At 42.4% G+C, this 18,963-nt stretch overlaps 1 protein-coding gene across 2 annotated transcripts in view; it reads left to right on the top strand.

The window, feature by feature from the left end:
- ncoa3 (nuclear receptor coactivator 3) overlaps positions 1-18,708 on the top strand; it is a 35,831-nt gene extending 17,123 nt beyond the window's left edge. For both annotated transcript variants that reach the window (XM_085273218.1, XM_085273219.1), the window contains exons 2-23: positions 4,094-4,161; positions 6,080-6,184; positions 6,452-6,612; positions 7,879-7,979; positions 8,214-8,388; positions 8,538-8,729; positions 9,320-9,406; positions 10,894-11,037; positions 11,452-11,599; positions 11,692-12,245; positions 12,848-13,815; positions 13,932-14,049; positions 14,160-14,396; positions 14,608-14,820; positions 14,958-15,075; positions 15,214-15,379; positions 15,502-15,858; positions 16,012-16,107; positions 16,211-16,433; positions 16,523-16,715; positions 16,840-17,035; positions 17,127-18,708. In XM_085273218.1, the coding sequence (XP_085129344.1) occupies positions 6,099-6,184; positions 6,452-6,612; positions 7,879-7,979; positions 8,214-8,388; positions 8,538-8,729; positions 9,320-9,406; positions 10,894-11,037; positions 11,452-11,599; positions 11,692-12,245; positions 12,848-13,815; positions 13,932-14,049; positions 14,160-14,396; positions 14,608-14,820; positions 14,958-15,075; positions 15,214-15,379; positions 15,502-15,858; positions 16,012-16,107; positions 16,211-16,433; positions 16,523-16,715; positions 16,840-17,035; positions 17,127-17,138 (4,545 nt within the window). In that variant the 5' untranslated portion in view covers positions 4,094-4,161; positions 6,080-6,098 and the 3' untranslated portion in view covers positions 17,139-18,708. The remainder of the gene's footprint in view (positions 1-4,093; positions 4,162-6,079; positions 6,185-6,451; positions 6,613-7,878; positions 7,980-8,213; positions 8,389-8,537; positions 8,730-9,319; positions 9,407-10,893; positions 11,038-11,451; positions 11,600-11,691; positions 12,246-12,847; positions 13,816-13,931; positions 14,050-14,159; positions 14,397-14,607; positions 14,821-14,957; positions 15,076-15,213; positions 15,380-15,501; positions 15,859-16,011; positions 16,108-16,210; positions 16,434-16,522; positions 16,716-16,839; positions 17,036-17,126) is intronic.
- The last annotated feature ends 255 nt before the right edge of the window (positions 18,709-18,963 follow it).

Raw genomic sequence — 18,963 nt, 5'->3', positions numbered from 1 at the left:
GTTTCCCGTCTTCATTTATGTTGGATGTGATAGCAGAGCTGTACGTTTGAATCTTTTCAGAAATCTCAGTCAGAACATGCAATATCATGCTTAGGTAACTAGCGAGCTAACTTCCGCTAGCTTCCTGCTAACTTCTAACTCCATTAAATGTAATACATTTTGTTTTCATGGATGCCTGGAAGTTAAACTTCATAGTTACACCTGGTAAAGCAGCAATGCTGATCGTTTTATTAAAGATGAAAGAATTGAGACAGTTTTTTAACTCTCAGTGATGCTGCAGTGTTCGTTTGACCTGAAGATTATGGAGTTTAGGACCCAGATTACTCCCAGATTTAAGAGCATCTTAGTTCGACAAATACGACAATAACGACGGCCGCTTGCATGTTCTGCAAAAAAATGTGCTTTGTCGTGTATCTGACGGACCAACACCAAACCAGTTCCACATCACTGAAGTTGCACCATTTTTACAAACCAATTCTGGTTTATCTGTTTCACTCAACAATCGGCCATGTGCGTATGAAAACAAAGGCACTGCGCATGCGCGTTTTACTCATATTCTATCGCGATATTTGATTTTCCTATCGTTGCCTAACATTATACCGGCATTACCGTGAATGGTATAATATGGCCCAGCCCTACTTTTCAGTGCTTTTTTTTTTTTTTTTTTTTTTTTTTTTTTTTTTTAAATAAACTTTTTTCTGTTACCTTTTGTTACTCGTCCTACCTAAGGATCAGGTCTACAATTGTACCGTCAATGAACTAGAGCAAAAACAAAGGGATTAATGCTTAGCAAAGACTTGTGTGTGATGAAGTGTGTAGTGTTAAAACTAAACGGGTTCATTATGTCTCTACATTGTTGTTCTGTTGGTTGTGTGTGTGTAAACAGGTTCCTCATAATAATTAACCTGTATTTGGACAGTTGACAGACAGAGAAAAGAGGGCTGGTTTTATCTCTTTGTCTGTGTTTAATTATTGAGCTGCAGCATTAGATGAGTTGCAGCTCTGTTTTTGGGACTAATGTAATCAGTGTCCTGTGTTGGAGTATCTCATAGGCACACACTCTGGACTCAGAGTCACAGTTCACACACTTCCTGTGTGTGGCAGTGATGATTATGAGTTGGACAACTGTGTAATGATATATTTTTATTAGCATGTTTAATGTTTTATGTGTGTTTTTAATATACTCTCACCTGCCATTTCGTTAGGTGCACCTTGCTGTTACACAAACCTTTTGACTTTTTAACTGAATTAATTTTTCACTTTTTAACATGGTGCTCGTCTGTGTTTATGGACCAATCCTCATGGTTGGGAACAATACTAATTTAGGCTGTTGCTTTTAAACAATAATACGTTTACATTACATCACTACCAACTAGGGCTGCTCAATTAATCGAATTTTAATCACGATTACGATCTGGGCTTTCAACGATCATTAAAAATGACTGAGCCGATTATTAGCCCCTCCCTCATTTATCCGCGACACCTTAAAGGCCGGTCCGTGAAAATATTGTCGGGCATAAACCGTCCGTGGCGCAAAAAAGGTTGGAGACCGCTGATTAAGAGGACCCGAGGGAAGCTCGGAAAGCTAAGCAGAAGTTATTTGGAGAGGAGAGTGACTGCCGTTGGTTGAAAAGAGAGGTAAAAAAAACTTCAGTGGTGTTGCACACTATTTTATATTATTTTTTTAAAGTCATTGTTAACCCTTTAAATCCGGTCAGAGCAGCACGCTCCGTTTTGTGTAACTATTTTTAAATCCCTGTAGAATCTGAACCGCGTAAGCTAGCGCAATAATTTGTTTTGCATATGAAACCAGAGGAGTTGTACTTACATCTTATGCCATCAGCTTGTCCTCGGTCACGGTTTCCTTCCACATAAAGCTTTGCAAAAATTGCATAAAAAGCCTTGCAGGAACAAAAACATAATATTCCAGAAACACGCTTTGCCGATCCGATCAGCTGTTCGTAACACTTCCCACAGTGAAACAGACGTCAGCGCGAACTGTCTCATGTCCGCCATTTCCAGGCGGAAACCTGAAGTGACGTCATTTTTGCGGAAATGTAGTTTTTTTTACTTGTAGGCCTTAAAAACCTCTACTGGTCATGTTTGACTTTTCTGAATAGTTTCTGGGATGCTTGCACTGCTGGAAATAGTTTATTTTGATGCACATGCTGTTTTCTTTGCAAATTTGCATCATAGGATTGTTTTTTTGTTTTTCCTGCAGTATATAAAAATTGGTGTATCTCCAAAATAAAACTATGAAGACACTCAAAATAAATTTCCTGTTGTTGTAAACTATTTTTTGCAACTTTTTTGTATTTAAAGTTTTGAGGGATAAACCTCTTAAATTTCTCCAAGTAGAAATGTATGTAAAAAAAACAAAAAACAAAACAAAAGCGATTTTCAATTTTTTTGTAGTTTATTGCACTTTTTTGCAATTAATGTAGTTACTATGGACTTAATGCATACATATTATTAAAATATGGGCTATAACAGTTATTTAGCAACTTGAAATGCTCCCACAAATGGCACTACAACATGTAAAAAAATAATATAAGCTCTGGCGGACTTGGTTCTATGGTAGGTCTTAAAGGGTTAAATAAATATCGTCAAATAATCGCGATCTCAATTTCAGTGAAAATAATCGTGATTATCATTTTTGCCATAATCGAGCAGCCCTACTACCAACCCGAGCTGTTGAACCAGTTTCTTGTCCTTAGCTGCTAAGAGTGTCACCCGATGTGCTCTTCTTCTGCTGTAGTCCATCTGCTTCCAGGTTCAGTGTTTTGTTTGTTCGGAGATGCTCTTCTGATTACCTTGATTACAAGAATTGGTTACCTTTGTTACCGTGCCTTCTTGTCCATTTGAAGCTGTCTGATTATTCCCCTCTTACCTCTGGTGTCAACAAGGCATTTTCTCTGCCACTCACTCATAGTGTTTGTTTCAGATTTTCTCTGTAAGCTTTAGAGATGGTTGTGAAAGGAAAAAAAATATCCCAGTATATTAGGAGTTTCTGAAATATTCAGACCAACCCATCTGGCAGCAACAACACCACGTTCAAAATCTGTTAAATCGCCTTTGTTTGCCATCATGCTGAGTTTGAGCTACAGCAGGTCTTCTTGCCCATGCATGCACACACTTACAAGTGATTGGCTCAGTATAACTTTGTATAAATGAGCAGTTGAACATGGTAACTAATAAAATGGATTTATTTTTATTTTGACCTTAGATTTTTTTTTTTTATATCAAACTTTATCACAGGAAGAATTTGTGTTTACTCTGTGTGGCTATTCTTAGATTTCAGCATGGGAAAAAACACTATCTCACAGGCTTTTCTTTGACAGAGGATGATGCAGTGATTTAGGCAGGAGCTTGTACACTTGCTGAACACAAGGCACTCTAAATATTAGGATTGGGAATCTGACAGATCCCTTGTGACCAGAAGGATACTTGATTAGCAAAAAAAGAAAATAAAAAGATAACATATCTGAATCTGATATTGTAATTGCTCTATGGGGAAAAACTATTAAGTTGGTGACTAGAAAGATCACGAGATTCATTTCTGCAGAGTTTCCTTAATAAGAAAACCAAAAAAACACCACACTGACTGAGATAACTTTACTGGCTGCCATAGATGGTAAAGGTCTTTAAGCATTTTAGTAAATGCAGCTGGAATTTTCTGACCTTTTGTCAGATATAGAAGAAGGATTTCCATGCTGTGTTTTCTCCTAATGCTCAATTAGATTAGTTTTGGAAACCCTCGGATGCCAGACAACAATCAGACAAAATGTGAGTAAAAACCAGGACGACAGGGAACTGACGAACAGAATATGTAAATATGGTGGATAAGTGGCCACGTTTCCTGGAAAGGGAAGTGATGACGCAGTGGAACAGGCCGAGGGGGAGGGGGCAAACAGGATGCAAACTGCTGTGACTTCCTGTGCATTTTTAGAATTGAGTCTTTCCCATGAAATTCTATGAACGAAAAACATATATAAAGCACATGTTTTAGCGTGCACAAAAGTACTAGTCATGTTGAGACTTCCAGACATTTATAGAGCGCTGTAGTTCATGACCTTTCTCTTTCTGTTTTCAGGAGATGTTGAGACATTAAAGTGACACTAGACCCTGAATGGATTTTGACTGGGGCTTGTACTGGCTAAGGTGAGCATGCAGTAACAAAACACAGAAATGCATTCACTCCATCAAATAACAATTAGGACCATTTTACTTTGAAATATAAAATGTTTTTATTATTTACTGTGCCCATGTACCTGATGGTAGGTGCAACATCTCATCTTGTTCCTGAGCAACTTTCACACTGTTAGATGAAGCTGATTCAGGTCAGTGGCACACTGCCAGGCCTGTTGAGAGACATCTGTGGTTTTGGTGGGCTGCTGCTAAAAGTTTCTCTTTTACTGCTCTGCTGCCATCTACTCAACTTGTGTCTGTTTTCAGTCATGTTAAACGTTTAGCTGGTTTAAATGTCAAAAACACACAAACTTAAAAACAACAGTAAATTTGAGTTACAGTTGTCAAAATCAAATGAGAGCATTCTTGTTTTGTGTAAGATCATATTACCTTTCTTTTTTTCTTTTTTTTTTCTTTCTTTTCTTTTTTTTGCATTACCATGTTGGAACGTGTTTACGTTTACTCTGGTTTTCAGTAAGGTTTCCCTGTAGTACAGTCCTGGTATTCATACCCTGTCCTCCAAAAGACTTCCAGCAGCCTACAGCTCTGCTGTTTGTCCGGTCAGGATGTGAGGCTGACTGAGGGCTGATGTCATCTTTCTATGCTGCTGCAGAGGTGAGCCTTAGGACAGAAATCAGAAAGGAAGGAAGAAAGAGAGGAGGGAGGGGAGCAAGAGTCACAGCCGGAGCACGACAGGCAGATTTAGAGAGGGGTGCTGAAAGGTAGACAGACAAGAAGCATGCGATGCAGATTTACTGCACAAAGTGTGTGTCTGAGACCTGGTGCTCTTCTAGTAGTAATAGTGTTGGTGGGTGACTGGGCTGCATGTCCTAGCCTGCAGTTGCAGAGCAGGAGTTGCATAATGACTCCCATCCGTTTTACACTTTTCTTCTTTGGAATGAGTTTGTGTGTGTGCGTGTGCGTGCGCACAGAAGCAGACACAAAGTCCAGGATAGGGTTGTAGTCGAACAGTCTGGTAGTGCAGCTCAGAAGTTTTTGGGTGGGAATAGGAAGGAGCAGTGACCTTAGATGTTGGCTACAGGGGTTTCCTCTCATGAACTCTGAGAGGTCAGACAGAGGCTAGTGCCAGAGCAAGAAAACAAGGACACGATCCCTTGCTCGGCACAACTACCGAAAGGGAAAAATACAAGGGAGGTGTTGTCTTAGGATGATACAGGGGGGACTGAACGTAAAATCTATTGGAAGAAAGAACGGATATAGCTTAGCATTAACCGTGCACAGTAAAGAGAATACAGCGTATTCAAATGACTAAAAGTTGCAGAGCCTCGCCTGGATTGTTTCAAGGCTCCACAAGCCTGAACAGTGTGCAATATTTTTCTTTTTTCTTTTTTTGGCTTGTGCAGCCCCAGGCAGTTAAACAAATAGACGAGCTGGTGAATATGCGCCTTTCTGGGACAGTAGCTTCTAGCACTCTTAAACACTGTGCCCCGACATGCCTGAGCATGCAAGTGCACTGGAAATGGTTTGTATAGTATACTTGTGTTGCCGCTGCTAGCAGAAGGGTATCATTCTAGCGGGCAGGCTGGCTGAACGCGGGATGACCCATCTCCCCTGAGGCTCCAAATCACTACATCATCATCAGTTGCTCCTTGCAGTGGAACAGATGAGATTTCACTCCCATCAAACACAGTGCAGAAACCAAGGCTGCTCAGATAACTGGATAGTCTGCCCTTATAAATCTATACTGATCTAAATTCTTCTGTTCCCCCAGAAGTCTCTTCATCTGCACTCACTTCTGAGTGGACTTTGCAAAAAAACACAAAAAAACATTTTAATGGTCTTTTAGATTGCAACACATACCACTCTCAGGTCATTCTGTCTGATCATACCACGTTATGTATATATGCAATGCACCGATTTGCGCTTTCAGGTGCTGATGTGTGCTGAAGATGAGTGGCGTCGGAGACAACTCGTTGGATCCCCTGTGCTCCGACCGTAAGCGTAAACTGTCCACCTGTGACACTCCAAGCTTAGGGTAAGTGCTCTAACTTGTGCTGAGTATATTTAATGCATCAGTCCACTTTGTCTGTCGCTGTTTTTATTTAAATGCCAGCATGATGCATGAGTGTGTGTGATGTCGCTGTCTTCCTCCTGACCACATCCCTGGTTCAAGCATATGTTGCTGCTAACTGAATATCTGAAGCATCTGAGCCCTGTATGGCCGTATGGCCTGCATACGGATGGGGCATGGGGAGGTGAGGTTGTCATGGCAACATATCTAATCCCTTTGGTGCCTCAGCAGGTGTGACAAGCGTCGGAGGGAACAGGAGAGCAAGTACATCGAGGAGCTGGCTGAGCTCATCTCTGCCAACCTCTCCAACATTGACAGCTTCAACGTCAAGCCTGACAAATGTGCCATCCTGAAGGAGACAGTGAGGCAGATCAGACAAATCAAGGAGCAAGGTACCACCTCCATGTTCAGATTACATCTTTGTGATTAAAACAAAGGATCATTTTATTTTTGAATTTGTGTATGGAAAGTAAACCGTGGAGAAAGTAAGGATTGTCAAGTACGCTGCTGCAGGACAGATGATGCCAGTGATAAAGTAGTGTGTTTGGTTCATGGCCAGGCCACTTCAGACTGACAGCCAGTTTGGCTGTTTGTATCGCTGGGGGTAAATGAGCACCAGTAATTGAGACCAATCCTTGGTGGTCATGGCTCAAGGCTGTAAGTGACAGTGTGTATCTGTTAGTGCCAAACCCTGTTTCTCTCTGGGAGACTAATGCTACTGGAGACTCAGAAATCAGACCTTATAGAGAGCCACTCCTATCTCAAAGCTTTTTTTTTTTTTTTTTTTTTTTTTTTTTTTTAACCATTTTTGCAGATTTTACACAATTAAATACACAGAAGTGAATAACTTCCTCCAAATGTTTTTAGCCTGGTTGCGATTACATCTGTTAGGATAAGTGGGTAAAGAAGAAAGCGAGCAATCATATTGGAATGTACCCAGAGGGTCACAGCTGGCTACTGTGGGTCCTGGCGTTGTGCAGCCAGGTTACCATAGATACAGGATAAGAATGATGGAGGGGTCTCTCCGTTTTTCTTCTCTTTTCTGACTGTTGTTTATTTAACACACCTTTCCCCACCCCAACCCTTGTTTACATGTCTTCGTCTTTAGGGTCAGTTTCCTTGTTTTGTTATGTTTTCTTTTTAATTTAGGTCAGCAACTGCTGTCTCATCTCTTCTTGTACAGCTACTGAAAGTTTGAAATAGCATTAAATCCAGTGGCATACAGTTTCACATCTTGCTTGTGTTCCAAGTGACCCAGCTATATAGAGTGGTATCTAACAAAGCCTCAGACACATGCTGATTTTAAAAATAGAAAGGCATGCCAACCATGCAGTCATGACTTGTGCTGCCATCTGGTGGCCAGAAAACATATTTATTATACTGTGGGTAATTATACAGACTGATATGTTTTAAGTTGGGGTTTGTTTTGTTGTTGTTGTTGTTGTTGTTTTGTCTTTTGTAATTTTAGATTATGCCTCAGTATTATGTACAAAAACAAAGTAAAAGTTGGGGAAAATATACAGGTCATGCACCAAGTTGTCCCAAGAATTCAAACTAATCTTGTTGATTTACACAGTGGAAGTTATTTTCAACAGAACTGTAACATTATTATCATTATTATCGTTACCAACAGTGCAGTGTGCCTCATTTGTTTTCAGGAAAGAGTTCTTGCAGTGATGACGATGTTCAGAAGGCGGATGTTTCCTCCACTGGTCAAGGGGTCATTGACAAGGACCATCTGGGGCCACTGCTCCTACAGGTCAGTTTGGGGACAATCACTCGGGGGCAAAAGAGTAACACCAATTAGCTCCCCCTCCATATGTTGGATCTGTGTTTTGGTGACATTGCTGACATGTAGCTGATAAAAATGTCTCAGCTGGTTTCTTTTTAGACGGACAAAGCAGTAATAATTAAAAAAAAAAAACTAATGCTATTTGCATTGACGGGCCTTCACTCCATTTGGCTCTCCTTTCTTCTGCCCTTGCTCTTTTAGGCCTTGGACGGCTTTCTCTTTGTGGTTAACCGGGAGGGCAGCATTGTATTTGTATCGGACAATGTGACCCAGTACCTGCAGTACAAGCAGGAGGAGCTGATCAACACCAGCGTGTACAATATCATCCATGACGAGGACCGAGAGGAGTTTCACAAGAATCTCCCCAAGTCTAATGGTGAGACACGAGTGTTTATTATGTTTGTGCAAACACATTTAAGATGCATAAAACATAACAACACACACATAAATGGTGGATCACTTGCACACGTGGTTAAAGAGTCTGCATCTTTCTTTTTTTTTTTTCTTTTTTTTTTTGCATCACAGCACCCAATGGAGCATCGTGGGGTGGAGAGGCACCTCGTCAGAAGAGCCACACGTTCAACTGTCGCATGCTGGTCAGCTATGTTCACAGTCAGACTCATGGACTGCCAGAAGAAAGAGCGGGAGGCCAACGCTATGAGACTATGCAGTGTTTTGCTCTCACTCAGCCCCGGGCCATGATGGAGGAGGGAGATGGCAAGTCATTGTTTATAAGCTTGTTTTGTTTTTTTTAGTGTTAGAGCCACATTAAGAAAATAAATAATAATTAGTGTCCATTTTTAGACTAAAGTCAAAATTTCGAGCTTATACTCGAATTATCATTTTGGTAAAAAGTCGAAATTTGAAGAGTACAGTTGTTATTTCAAGCCAAACAATTGCCACAGCTCCTATACTCTCTACAAATTGCATTGTGTAGATGAGTTAGTGAAACTATTTGATCAGCTCTCTTATTGTGTCTTATTGCACAAGGGTGTAACCATCGGTATCTTTCCATCTGTCTACTGCCAGACATGTCAAGTTTGTGTGGGTTATTCTTTTTCCCTTCTGACCACATGCAGCTTTCTGCACCATCTTTAACATCCTTATGTTTATACTCATTCGTACCATACTTTTATGTTTAAAATTTGTGGTTTAAAACCAGATGTACTTTCATTACCTTTTGCCTTATTTGGCTTCCTCTTAAATATTCCAAATAGTTCTGTATCCATAAACAAAATAGTAACTGTCCCGTTCTGCCTCCACTGTAGTTACATGAGGATTTAACATGGCGCTGTCTCTTTCCTCAGATTTGCAGTCATGTATGATATGTGTGGCACGACGCATCACTGCAGTAGAGCGGACAGAGAGGTTTAGCACTCGTCATGAACTGTCTGGTAAGTGTTTGCTGTATGACATGTAATGGAGACACCTGAGAATTTAAAAAATAATAATAATAAAAATTAAGTACATTTGGGGGAAAAATGCATTTTAACCAGCTACAGCGACAAGGCTTATATTATTTTTCATACTGTGAGTTTCTCTGTGTTTGTCTGTGTGTCATGGTGGAACACATACTGGAGCAAGACGTAACACAAAGCCCGCTCGGACACTTTTGCAGCTCTTGTTTGTGCAATAGCATTGCAGTCACGCACGGTATACTCGCAAAGCTTGTGTGTAGCTAAAAATAAAGCATAGTTGTTATTGTTTTTCACATAGTGAGTCTGTCTCTGTGCGAGTGTAATTTTGGCTAAATTTGGCTTTGGAGACCCAGACTGCAGCAGGAATTACCACAATCTCTGAATATGTCTGTCTGTGGACAGATTTAGTCAACAGGAGACTGTCACAGCCGTAAAACAGACACACACTCTACTGCTTCAGTTAGTTGACATCAAAGTGATTGTGATCTGATGACATCTTATTTAATGTTTTTTGGTTTGGGTTCTGTTTTTTTGTTGCTTTTGTGTTGTTTCATTTTTTTAAAATAGAAGTATATTGAAGCTCTACAGCAAACAGGAATTACAAAAGTTTTTGTGTGTGTGTGTCATGCACTATTCTTTCATGATTTCTGGCAATATAAGGCACGTGAAGAATTGGTCAGTTCAAGCTTTACGGTGCTAGAAACATCCATGGATTTGGATTTCCTTGGATTTGATAGCAACAAACAGTTGCTGCAGATGTGTCAGCTGCACATCAATGTCGTGACTCTCCTGTTTCACCACATCCCAAAGATGCTCCGTTGGGCTGAGATCTGGGGACTGTGAAGGTCATATGAGTACAGTGACCTTCTTGTCATGTTCAAGAAACCACTTTGGGATGATTTGAACTTTGTGACATGGCACATGCTGGAAGCAGCCATCAGAATACGGGTACGCTGTGGTCATAAAAGGATAGACTATTTCAGGCCATTCTCTGTAAACTCTAGAGATAGTTGTGTGGGAAAATCCCAGTAAAACATCAGTTTCTAAATTACTCAGACCAGGCCATCTAGCACCCACAACCATGTTGCATTCAGAGTCACTCAATCGACCTTTCTTCTCCATTCTGATGCTTGGTTTGAACTTCAGCAAGTTGTTTTGACCATATCCAAATGTCTAACGAGTTTACATGGACAATGCAATGAGTTCATTGTGACTGGCTGTTTAGCTGTACAATACAGTGTCCGTGTTTTGTTAAGCACAGCAGCTGTGCATAACACAATTATTTTAAATTTAATGAATATTATAAATTATGTAGGTGGTGCTACAGAATAAATCCACCCATGTCACAAATATGAACAGTTAGGCAGTGTTATTTAGAAATGTCTGTATTATATACACATGGACTAAACCGAAAGCTTCTTTCTCCTCAACACCACCAGCTCACTTGGGATTTTCTGTTGTAGGTAAACTGATTGAAATTGAACAGCAGAACTCTCTTCACACGACCATGCGCCCAGGGTGGGAAGACCTGGTTAGACGCTGCTTGCAGATGTTCATCCATCGAAGTGAGGGACAGCCGTGGTCCTTCAAACGCCACTACCAAGATGGTATGCATTTCTGATTCTCCATTACTATATATGTGTGGAGTAACATCTTTTGTTTGGTTGCTCTTAGGCATGTCATCTTATTACAATCTTTGTTTTGTAGGTTAAGGCTCCTTGTACATACATAAGAGGGTAACAACACTAATAACAATCTTACCCTAGCAAAAGACATGAGCTATGTAGCTAAACTTTCTGGGGTGTATAGTTATTGACCATGCAGGGTGCCTTGGTTATAGTAAACAGTGAATGATCTCTATGCTGACTTTATAATATTAAAGGTCTTGCTGAAGAGGGGACTGTATGGCAGCTGGTTTATTACCTATGGATGTTTTAATATTCGTAGTATGTTTAGTTTTTTTTTTGTCAGCTATTTTGGAGGAGTGACATTATTTTTTCTCTTCTTTTTTCTTGCTCCAGCTTTCCATAATGGCCATGCGGAGACACCTCTTTACCGGTTCTCACTCTCAGATGGAACCCCTGTCACAGCTCAAACAAGAAGTGACCTCTGCAGGAATCCCAGCACAAATGAACCACACTCTTTCCTCTCCACACACCTGCTGCAAAGGTGCAAATTGTCTAATGAACAATATGATTTCATCATGTTTCATTCCTTTCTACAGCTTAATCGTTGTTCTGTTTTCATTTGTATTTTTGTAGGGAGCATAATGGTTATCGGGGGAACCGTGGTGGTGGCATGAGGCCTCAGACCATGGGTATGAACAACCCCAACCAACAGATGAACATGGGTCCAGGAGGTGGGATGGCCATGAACAGGGGCTACGGTATGACTGAGCAGGGCAACGTGCCACAAAGAGGAGTGCCGCCGTACGCTGGGGGCAACCGGATGAATCCGATGAATCAAATGAGTCCCATGCATCATTCTATGCATCAAATCAATTCCATGCATCAGATGAACAACATGGGTCATATGAATCAGATGAACTCCATACATCCAATAAATTCCCCCATGAACTCAATGAACCAAATGGGGTCCATGAATCAGATGGGCCATCATGGTATGCATCAGCAGCAACAACAGCAGCACCAGCATCAGCAGATGGCCCCGTTCCATGGACCTGGAGGTGGACCTGCAGGTGCAGGGTATGGGATGGGAATGACAAGCCCTCCCCAAGCCAGTCCAGGGATAAATTGTCCTCCGCACAACGTCGTGGGTTCCCCCAGAGTCCGAGGTAGCCCCTTCTCTCCCGGAGGTATGAGCCAACTATTCTGAAACGGCCGAATTTAAAACAAAATTGAATATAGTGGTATGAAAAAATATTTTTGTTGTTTTGTTTTTTGTATATTTCTCACACTTGCATGTTTTAAATTAATTATTTAAAAGTAAAATTGAAAAATCAGACAAGGATAACAACACTAAATACAAAATGCAGTTTTTAAATAATGATTTCATTCATTAAAATTCAGTAAAATTGACCCAACCCTTCCTAGCCCCATGTGAAAAGTAATATTCTCCATAAATCATGAATTAACGGCGATAAACCACATTTTTTGGAAAGCTGTGTTCAGTTTCACCAGCCACACCCAGGCCTGATTACTGCCAGACCTGTTGAGTCAAGAAGTTGCTTATATAGAATGTGCCTAACAAAGTGAAACAGGCTAAAAGATTGCAAAAAGCAACACACCATGAACTGTAGGCCTCACTTGCTTCGGTTTTTAGGTTTACTTCGTTTTTCATATAGGGCCAGGAAAGAAGAAATCAGCTTGTTAACTGTACTTTAGTTATAAATAGTTAAAACTTTCTTTTTTATTTGGTGTGTGTTCAGTAGATTTACTCTGGTTGTGTCCTTTGTAGGTATGAACTCTCCCATGAGCTCCACTCATGCCGGTAACTCAGGAGGTGGAGGAGGAGCTACCACCTTCTCCAGCAACTCATTGAATGCCCTTCAAGCCATTAGTGAGGGAGTGGGCAATCCAATGCCTTCCCCACTCACTTCTCCTCCTCCTCACAAGCCCGACAGCTCCCCAAGCATCAACTCTACCAATCAAGCAGCAGGGGGACCCTGTAAAACTTCCCTCCCAGCCTACTCGGACTCCAGGAGCCCAGGAAGCTCACTGGGGACTGGTGGAGAGCAGCAATCTCAGCAGCACCCACACACCCCCACCAGTGAGGGCCCTCCTGACAAGCCAGACAGTCAGGCCAGCAGAGAGGCAAGTCTGGGTGTGGGAGAAACCAACAGACGGGTTCCCGACACAAAGTGCCACCAGAAGCTTTTGCAGCTCCTCACCTCTCCTACAGATGAGCTCCACACAGCAAGCTCCGGGCCCAGCTCCACACCTGAGAGTAAAGATGCAACAGCTGGTGTCACCAGTCCCTCCTCCTCTACGGGAGTGTCATCCTCTACAAGCGGCAATCATGCTGCTGTTTCCTCCTCTGGTAGCACAGGAAATGTAAATAACCAGTCACTGCAGGAAAAACACAAGATTCTCCACAAGCTCCTGCAGAATGGGAATACTCCTGATGAAGTGGCTCGCATCACAGCTGAGGCCACAGGAAAAAGCAGCTTGGATTCTGGGGCACCAGAGCCAGGGCCTGCCACCAGTGGAGTGGTTAGGGGGTCAGAATCAAAGCAGGAGCAGCAGAGCCCTAAGAAGGAGAAGCCCAATGCCCTCCTTCACTACCTCCTCAATAAGGATGACTCTAAAGAAGTGGGGGAGATAAAACCAAAGGATCTGGATGGGAAAGGTGCTCAGGGGCCAGGGGTCACCAGCTCTGATCACCATAGCATAGAAAGCAAGGTCAAGTTAGAGCCAGCTGATGAGGTAGGCTCAAAATCTCTCTTGCATGCATGTTCTCAAATACATCATCTTCTCAGACATCGTTTCTGATCCTTCCTGTTTTGTTTTGTTTTGTTTTTTTGTTTTTTTTCATGGTTCAGACCCTGGAGACCATTCTAGGTGTTCCCAGGAACAACCCCGGCTTCTTCCCTGACTCAGATCCCAGAGCTGGGAAGGAAACTGGAAACAAACAGGGAAATATTCCAGACAGTTTACATGGTACGTCAGTCAGTATAATCAAGTGCATCATGTGATTTGACTCAAGTGCTGAGCAGTAATACACAGACGAGTGTGAAGGGACCTTAAACCTGGTTTTGTATTTGTTTCAGATGGAGAGAGAGCCCCCATTCTTCCAAGTCCGCGTGTTGCCTATCAAAGAGCCTTGTCCTTGGATTCCAAACCCATGAGTGGAGAGGGAGGAATGGGAGGCAGTCTGGCTACAAGAAGAAATATTTCCTCTTCCACAGTGGTCAAACAAGAGAACATGGACGTTCCAATCCGAGGAGCTGTGCCTAATGGCTATCCTGCAGGCATGAGTGTGTGTCCACCAAGAGGCAATCCTACAAGTAACTTAAGCACTTACTTCCTAAAATATATAATATCTCCAAGTTTTCTCTTTATACCTGTTCAACAGAATAAACTGCATGAGAAATTTTTTTTGAGTTCTACTTACTTTAACATTTTTAGTTACAGCCACCACCTTTAGCACACAGAAGCTACTCCCTTGACTGACAACACCCAGTAATGAAACACTCTGTATATTTTCCTGTTATTCAGGAGGCATGGGCAGAGGCATGGGTATTCCTCAGCGCCCTCCCATGGCAGGGCCAGGGGAATGGGGGATGCAGAGATCCAGCGGCAGCCCTGTAGCTGGACCAGGACACCCTGGCATGGGTCGCTCTGGTCCACTGGGAGGACCCTTAATAAACCGCTCCATCAGTGCACCGGGAAACACCAGATCTATGCTGCAGCAGCAGCTCATGGATATGGGTATGTCACATGTCTCTGTTGTAGACTGAACCTAAAAAAAATGCCCTTAATTTGTGTGCAACATACTAACATGACTATTTAAAAGCTTTCTGTTAAGTGCATTGTGAACCATACATGCATTTCTATCATGTCTCTAGGTAACAGTGATGCTAATGTAGGCATGAGACCTTTTTCTGGACACGGTCCCCCACCTCAGTCGCCCTCCTGGCCTGACTCTGCCATGGGAATGGAGAGACCACAGAATAACATAAACAGGTGAACCTTCTGCACCAATCCCACATTTATCTTCTCTTGTATTAGATGTCGAGCTGAACTCAGCAGCTAACATTATTAGACTCTGAAGGTGACATTTTGAAAACTTGTTCGTTATGGTTTTTTTGGTTTGGTGTTTAGGGACCCATTTGCACACCCCCTGGAAGAACTGTTGGGGCCTCTGCCCAATAGTGAAGGGCCAAGTGATGAACTTGTAGACCAGTTGGACTCTCTGCTCAAGGCTGCTGATGTCAGTACTCTTCAGGAGATAGACCGAGCTCTAGGCATCCCTGAAATCGTAGGCCAGGTAGGAGACACACTTAAGTCATAACTTCACTAGTGCCATTGTTAGAACCACTTTTGGCTTAACATGCACAGGAATTCTAGTAAAGTTTAGTCCACTAACAAACCAACATCTCTGTACGCCAGGCCCAGGGACCTGATGGCCTTCAGCACAGCCAAGATCAAAGCCAGGGTCCATGCCCACCACCATCGGGGCCATTCCCAGGGCCTGATACCTCCTTAGGCATGGACCAAAAACCCATGTATGGCCAAGGCTACCCAGGCCCCCCCTCGATGGGCATGCAGCCTGGATATGGTGGCAATGCAATGCAAGGCCAGTCTCCTGGAACCTTCAGTCCCATGATGAATCAGATGGGGCAGCCAGGGGGTTTTCCTGGCATGGGGGGTATAGGCAACCCCCGCGCAAACATGCCAAGACCTCGCATGATGACTGCCAACAAGCCTCTGAGACTTCAACTACAGCAGAGACTACAAGGACAACAGGTAATCTCTCTATGACACACTTTTTTAAAGGTAGTCTTTCAGGCTTCCAACTTGTTTCTTTGAAATCTGTCTTCTTGTATGTTTGTTAAATATGGATGTGAAAAAATAGTATAAAGGAATAACAAGGTGTATTTATCTCATCTCACCCGGCAGTTTATGAACCAGGCACGACAAGCTGTAAAGATGGAAAGTACCCCTGGAGGAAACCCTGTCATACGCACAGGCATGCAACCTGGCATGGGTGGACAGGTATGTAGACAGTACTTCATCTGTAATGTAGCGTGCGTTCACTCGACACGGCAGCAAAGCTCCAACTTACCTATTTAACACTGAGCATTGTTGTTCTCTGCAGCCGGGTTTCCTGAGTGCCCAGGTGTTAGCTCAGCGCAGAGAGTTGCAGTTAAGAAGGCAGCGGATGATGATGATGATGCAGCAGCAGCAGCAAGGTCAGGGGGCAGCAGGTACCTTCAGCCCTCCTCCTAATGTCACAGCACCAACAGGCATGGATAATCCAATGGGCCCCCCCCCCATGAACCAGCCTGGACAGCAGGCTTTCAACTATGGAGGCAACTACGGTGAGTTGGCTGAGATAGAGCCAGCTGTCAGTATCCTTTGTCATATCCTCCTGAAGTTTCACACTCAACAACTGTTGCACTATTTGCAGGGATGAACCAGCAGGGGGACCCAGCCTTCATGACTCCAGGTTGCAGCCCACCAGGAAATATAATGCCAGGAAGAATGGGAGGCCCACCACAGAATGCAATGATGCCAGGAATGCAGGGAAATCCACAGGGAGGGCACTCGTACCCATCTGGAGACTTGAAAGGATGGCCGCAGGGTGGAATGCCACGTAACATGTATGCTGCATCATGCTTCCTTTAGTCATCAGTTGTTTAAGTGTTACTTAACAGAAACGTTCCTAAGCACTTCTCAAAATCAAGTTACAGAGGTAATTTACTTTTCATTTTTCTCCTTGTCTAGGTCCTATCCTCAACAGTTCCCCCAGCAGGCCAATCAGGGCCAGTTTGGACCCATGATGATTAACAACTCTATGGGGGGACCCGGGCCGGTCAGCGGGGCTGGTGCAGGACAGATGGCTCAAATGCCAGGACAGATGCAGGGTCAAATGGGAATGAACTCCATGGGGATGGGCCGAATGCCAATGGGACCTGACCAGGTGGATAATTTTAGGGTCTTACATGTGTTTCAGCTGCTGCTCGGAGGATTTCCGTTTGTAACTGTCTGTCTGCTTTGTGTGTTTTTTGCAGAAGTATTGCTGAGGACCTGTGGCTCATGACAGAATCTGGACCTTTCAGCTGTGGCAGATTTAGCTGAACAAGGAGAGGAACTGGACGCAGACGCACACACATATTCACCACACACACAGTAGAGTTCCCCCAGCATAAATTTTGACACAAAGAACTCAGCACAACATGCTGCTCGCCCTAGAGGGTGTGGGCTGAAAGGACAAATGATTTGTGCTAGGTTTCATCCGCACACATGTATACAGAAATCCGATACGGCTGTGTGTTTGCACGTGCGTTTGTGTGTGACCTGAAGCTGTCAGGCAGTATTCAGCGTCACAGCCAGACTGCAGAACAGGACTACGGTACAACTGGCTGTGGCTGCACTTTACCACAAGGCTTCTGTTTCGGGGGGTGAGAGATTGATGCAATATTTCTTCATTACAGCCTTACTAGAGATTCAATGCCTTCACAACAATGTTTTGTTTTTTTTCTTCCTTATCCTTTGGATGCGCCTCATTCTAAAGTCATTGGAAGCTATAAGCACACAGTTTACTATGTTATGCAGATTGGAGCAATAACTCTTGCCTTTATGCTTTAGACTGTACCTGAGCATCATAATCCCTGTTATAAGCAAACAAATGGTACTGCAGTATTAGATGTCTCAAATGTTCTCTGTGAATATGAATTGTAAATATTCTACAATATATTATCAAACATGCTTTTTAAAGGCCCGTTCTTGCACAAAGTATGAGACCTGGTTGTATTTTTGTGTCCCATAGGTCAATGCTGATCTGATTTCCTTTTTTTTTTTTTTTCATTTACAGAATGCTTTTTAATTTTGGAAACAAAACAATAAGGTTATGTATTACGTTTTTTAGGCACTTTTTAACTTGCGACGAGTATCTGATGCGTTGAAGGTTTGAGCTTTGACGTCATCAGCAGTGTTCCCCCCTCCCAGGAGCAGCAGCAGCTCTGTCAGTCCAGCTTTTTTTTTATTTTTTATTATTATTATTATTATTCACACGATGTTCTGTTTCGACTGTTATCAGCTTGCTGAATCTACCTTTTCAACATGCGCAATCCAAAGATGTTTTTCCACATGTATAGTTTCTGAAGTTTCTGGTGTACATTTTTTACATTGTGTTATATTATTCTGATGGTAAATGGGTACATATCATTGGATCTGTAAAAGCTTTGGGTGGTTATGGACATGAGATGGATTGTTCCACAGTGGGAAAGTGAGGTGCAGTGGGGAGAGGACTGGAAAAAAAAAAAACACGCATGTTTTGTTGTGATGTAGAAAAAAAACAAAACAAAAAAAAAACATCCACTTTAAGACATATCAATATCTCATCTATTTTTCAGGAAACAACTTCATCTTATGTCCAGACTTTGTTACTTCAGGAGAAAAAGAAATAAAAAATAAAAAAATATCTTGAAGTTTGAATGAAGTGCAAAAAAGAGGCAGGAGATCATTTGGTTTGTTTTTCTTTCTTTGGAGGTAAGATAAGCTGTTATTTTACAGGATGTATATTACAGATTTTTTTTTTTTTTTTTCCTCTGATGTTGATATTGATATAAAATACAAATTTCTATTTAAACACTCCTGGCTCTGGCTCTCCAATTATTTACTGTTCATAAGCTGTGATGCCTGTGTGCAGTTCTCTACACGTCAGTAAATATCAGCGGGTGCGCTGCGTTGTCAGAATGATTAGTTTGATCGTACAAAATGGATGCGAGGAGGAGGGGCGCTTCTGCTGTCAAGTTACTGAAAATAAGACGTGAAGGATTTGGTGTTCTGTTAGGCTTTTCTTGTATTTTCAGTATCACACTCTAGTCAACCTGGAAACGGTTTCCA

This window comes from Mchenga conophoros, linkage group LG5 (assembly GCF_057382185.1).
Source record: "Mchenga conophoros isolate Kocher_MC1m ecotype Shallow Benthic linkage group LG5, M_conophoros_male_GT1.1, whole genome shotgun sequence".
NCBI lineage: Eukaryota > Metazoa > Chordata > Actinopteri > Cichliformes > Cichlidae > Mchenga > Mchenga conophoros.
Note: the sequence above shows the minus strand (reverse complement) of the source record. Positions and strands in the feature narration are given on the sequence as shown.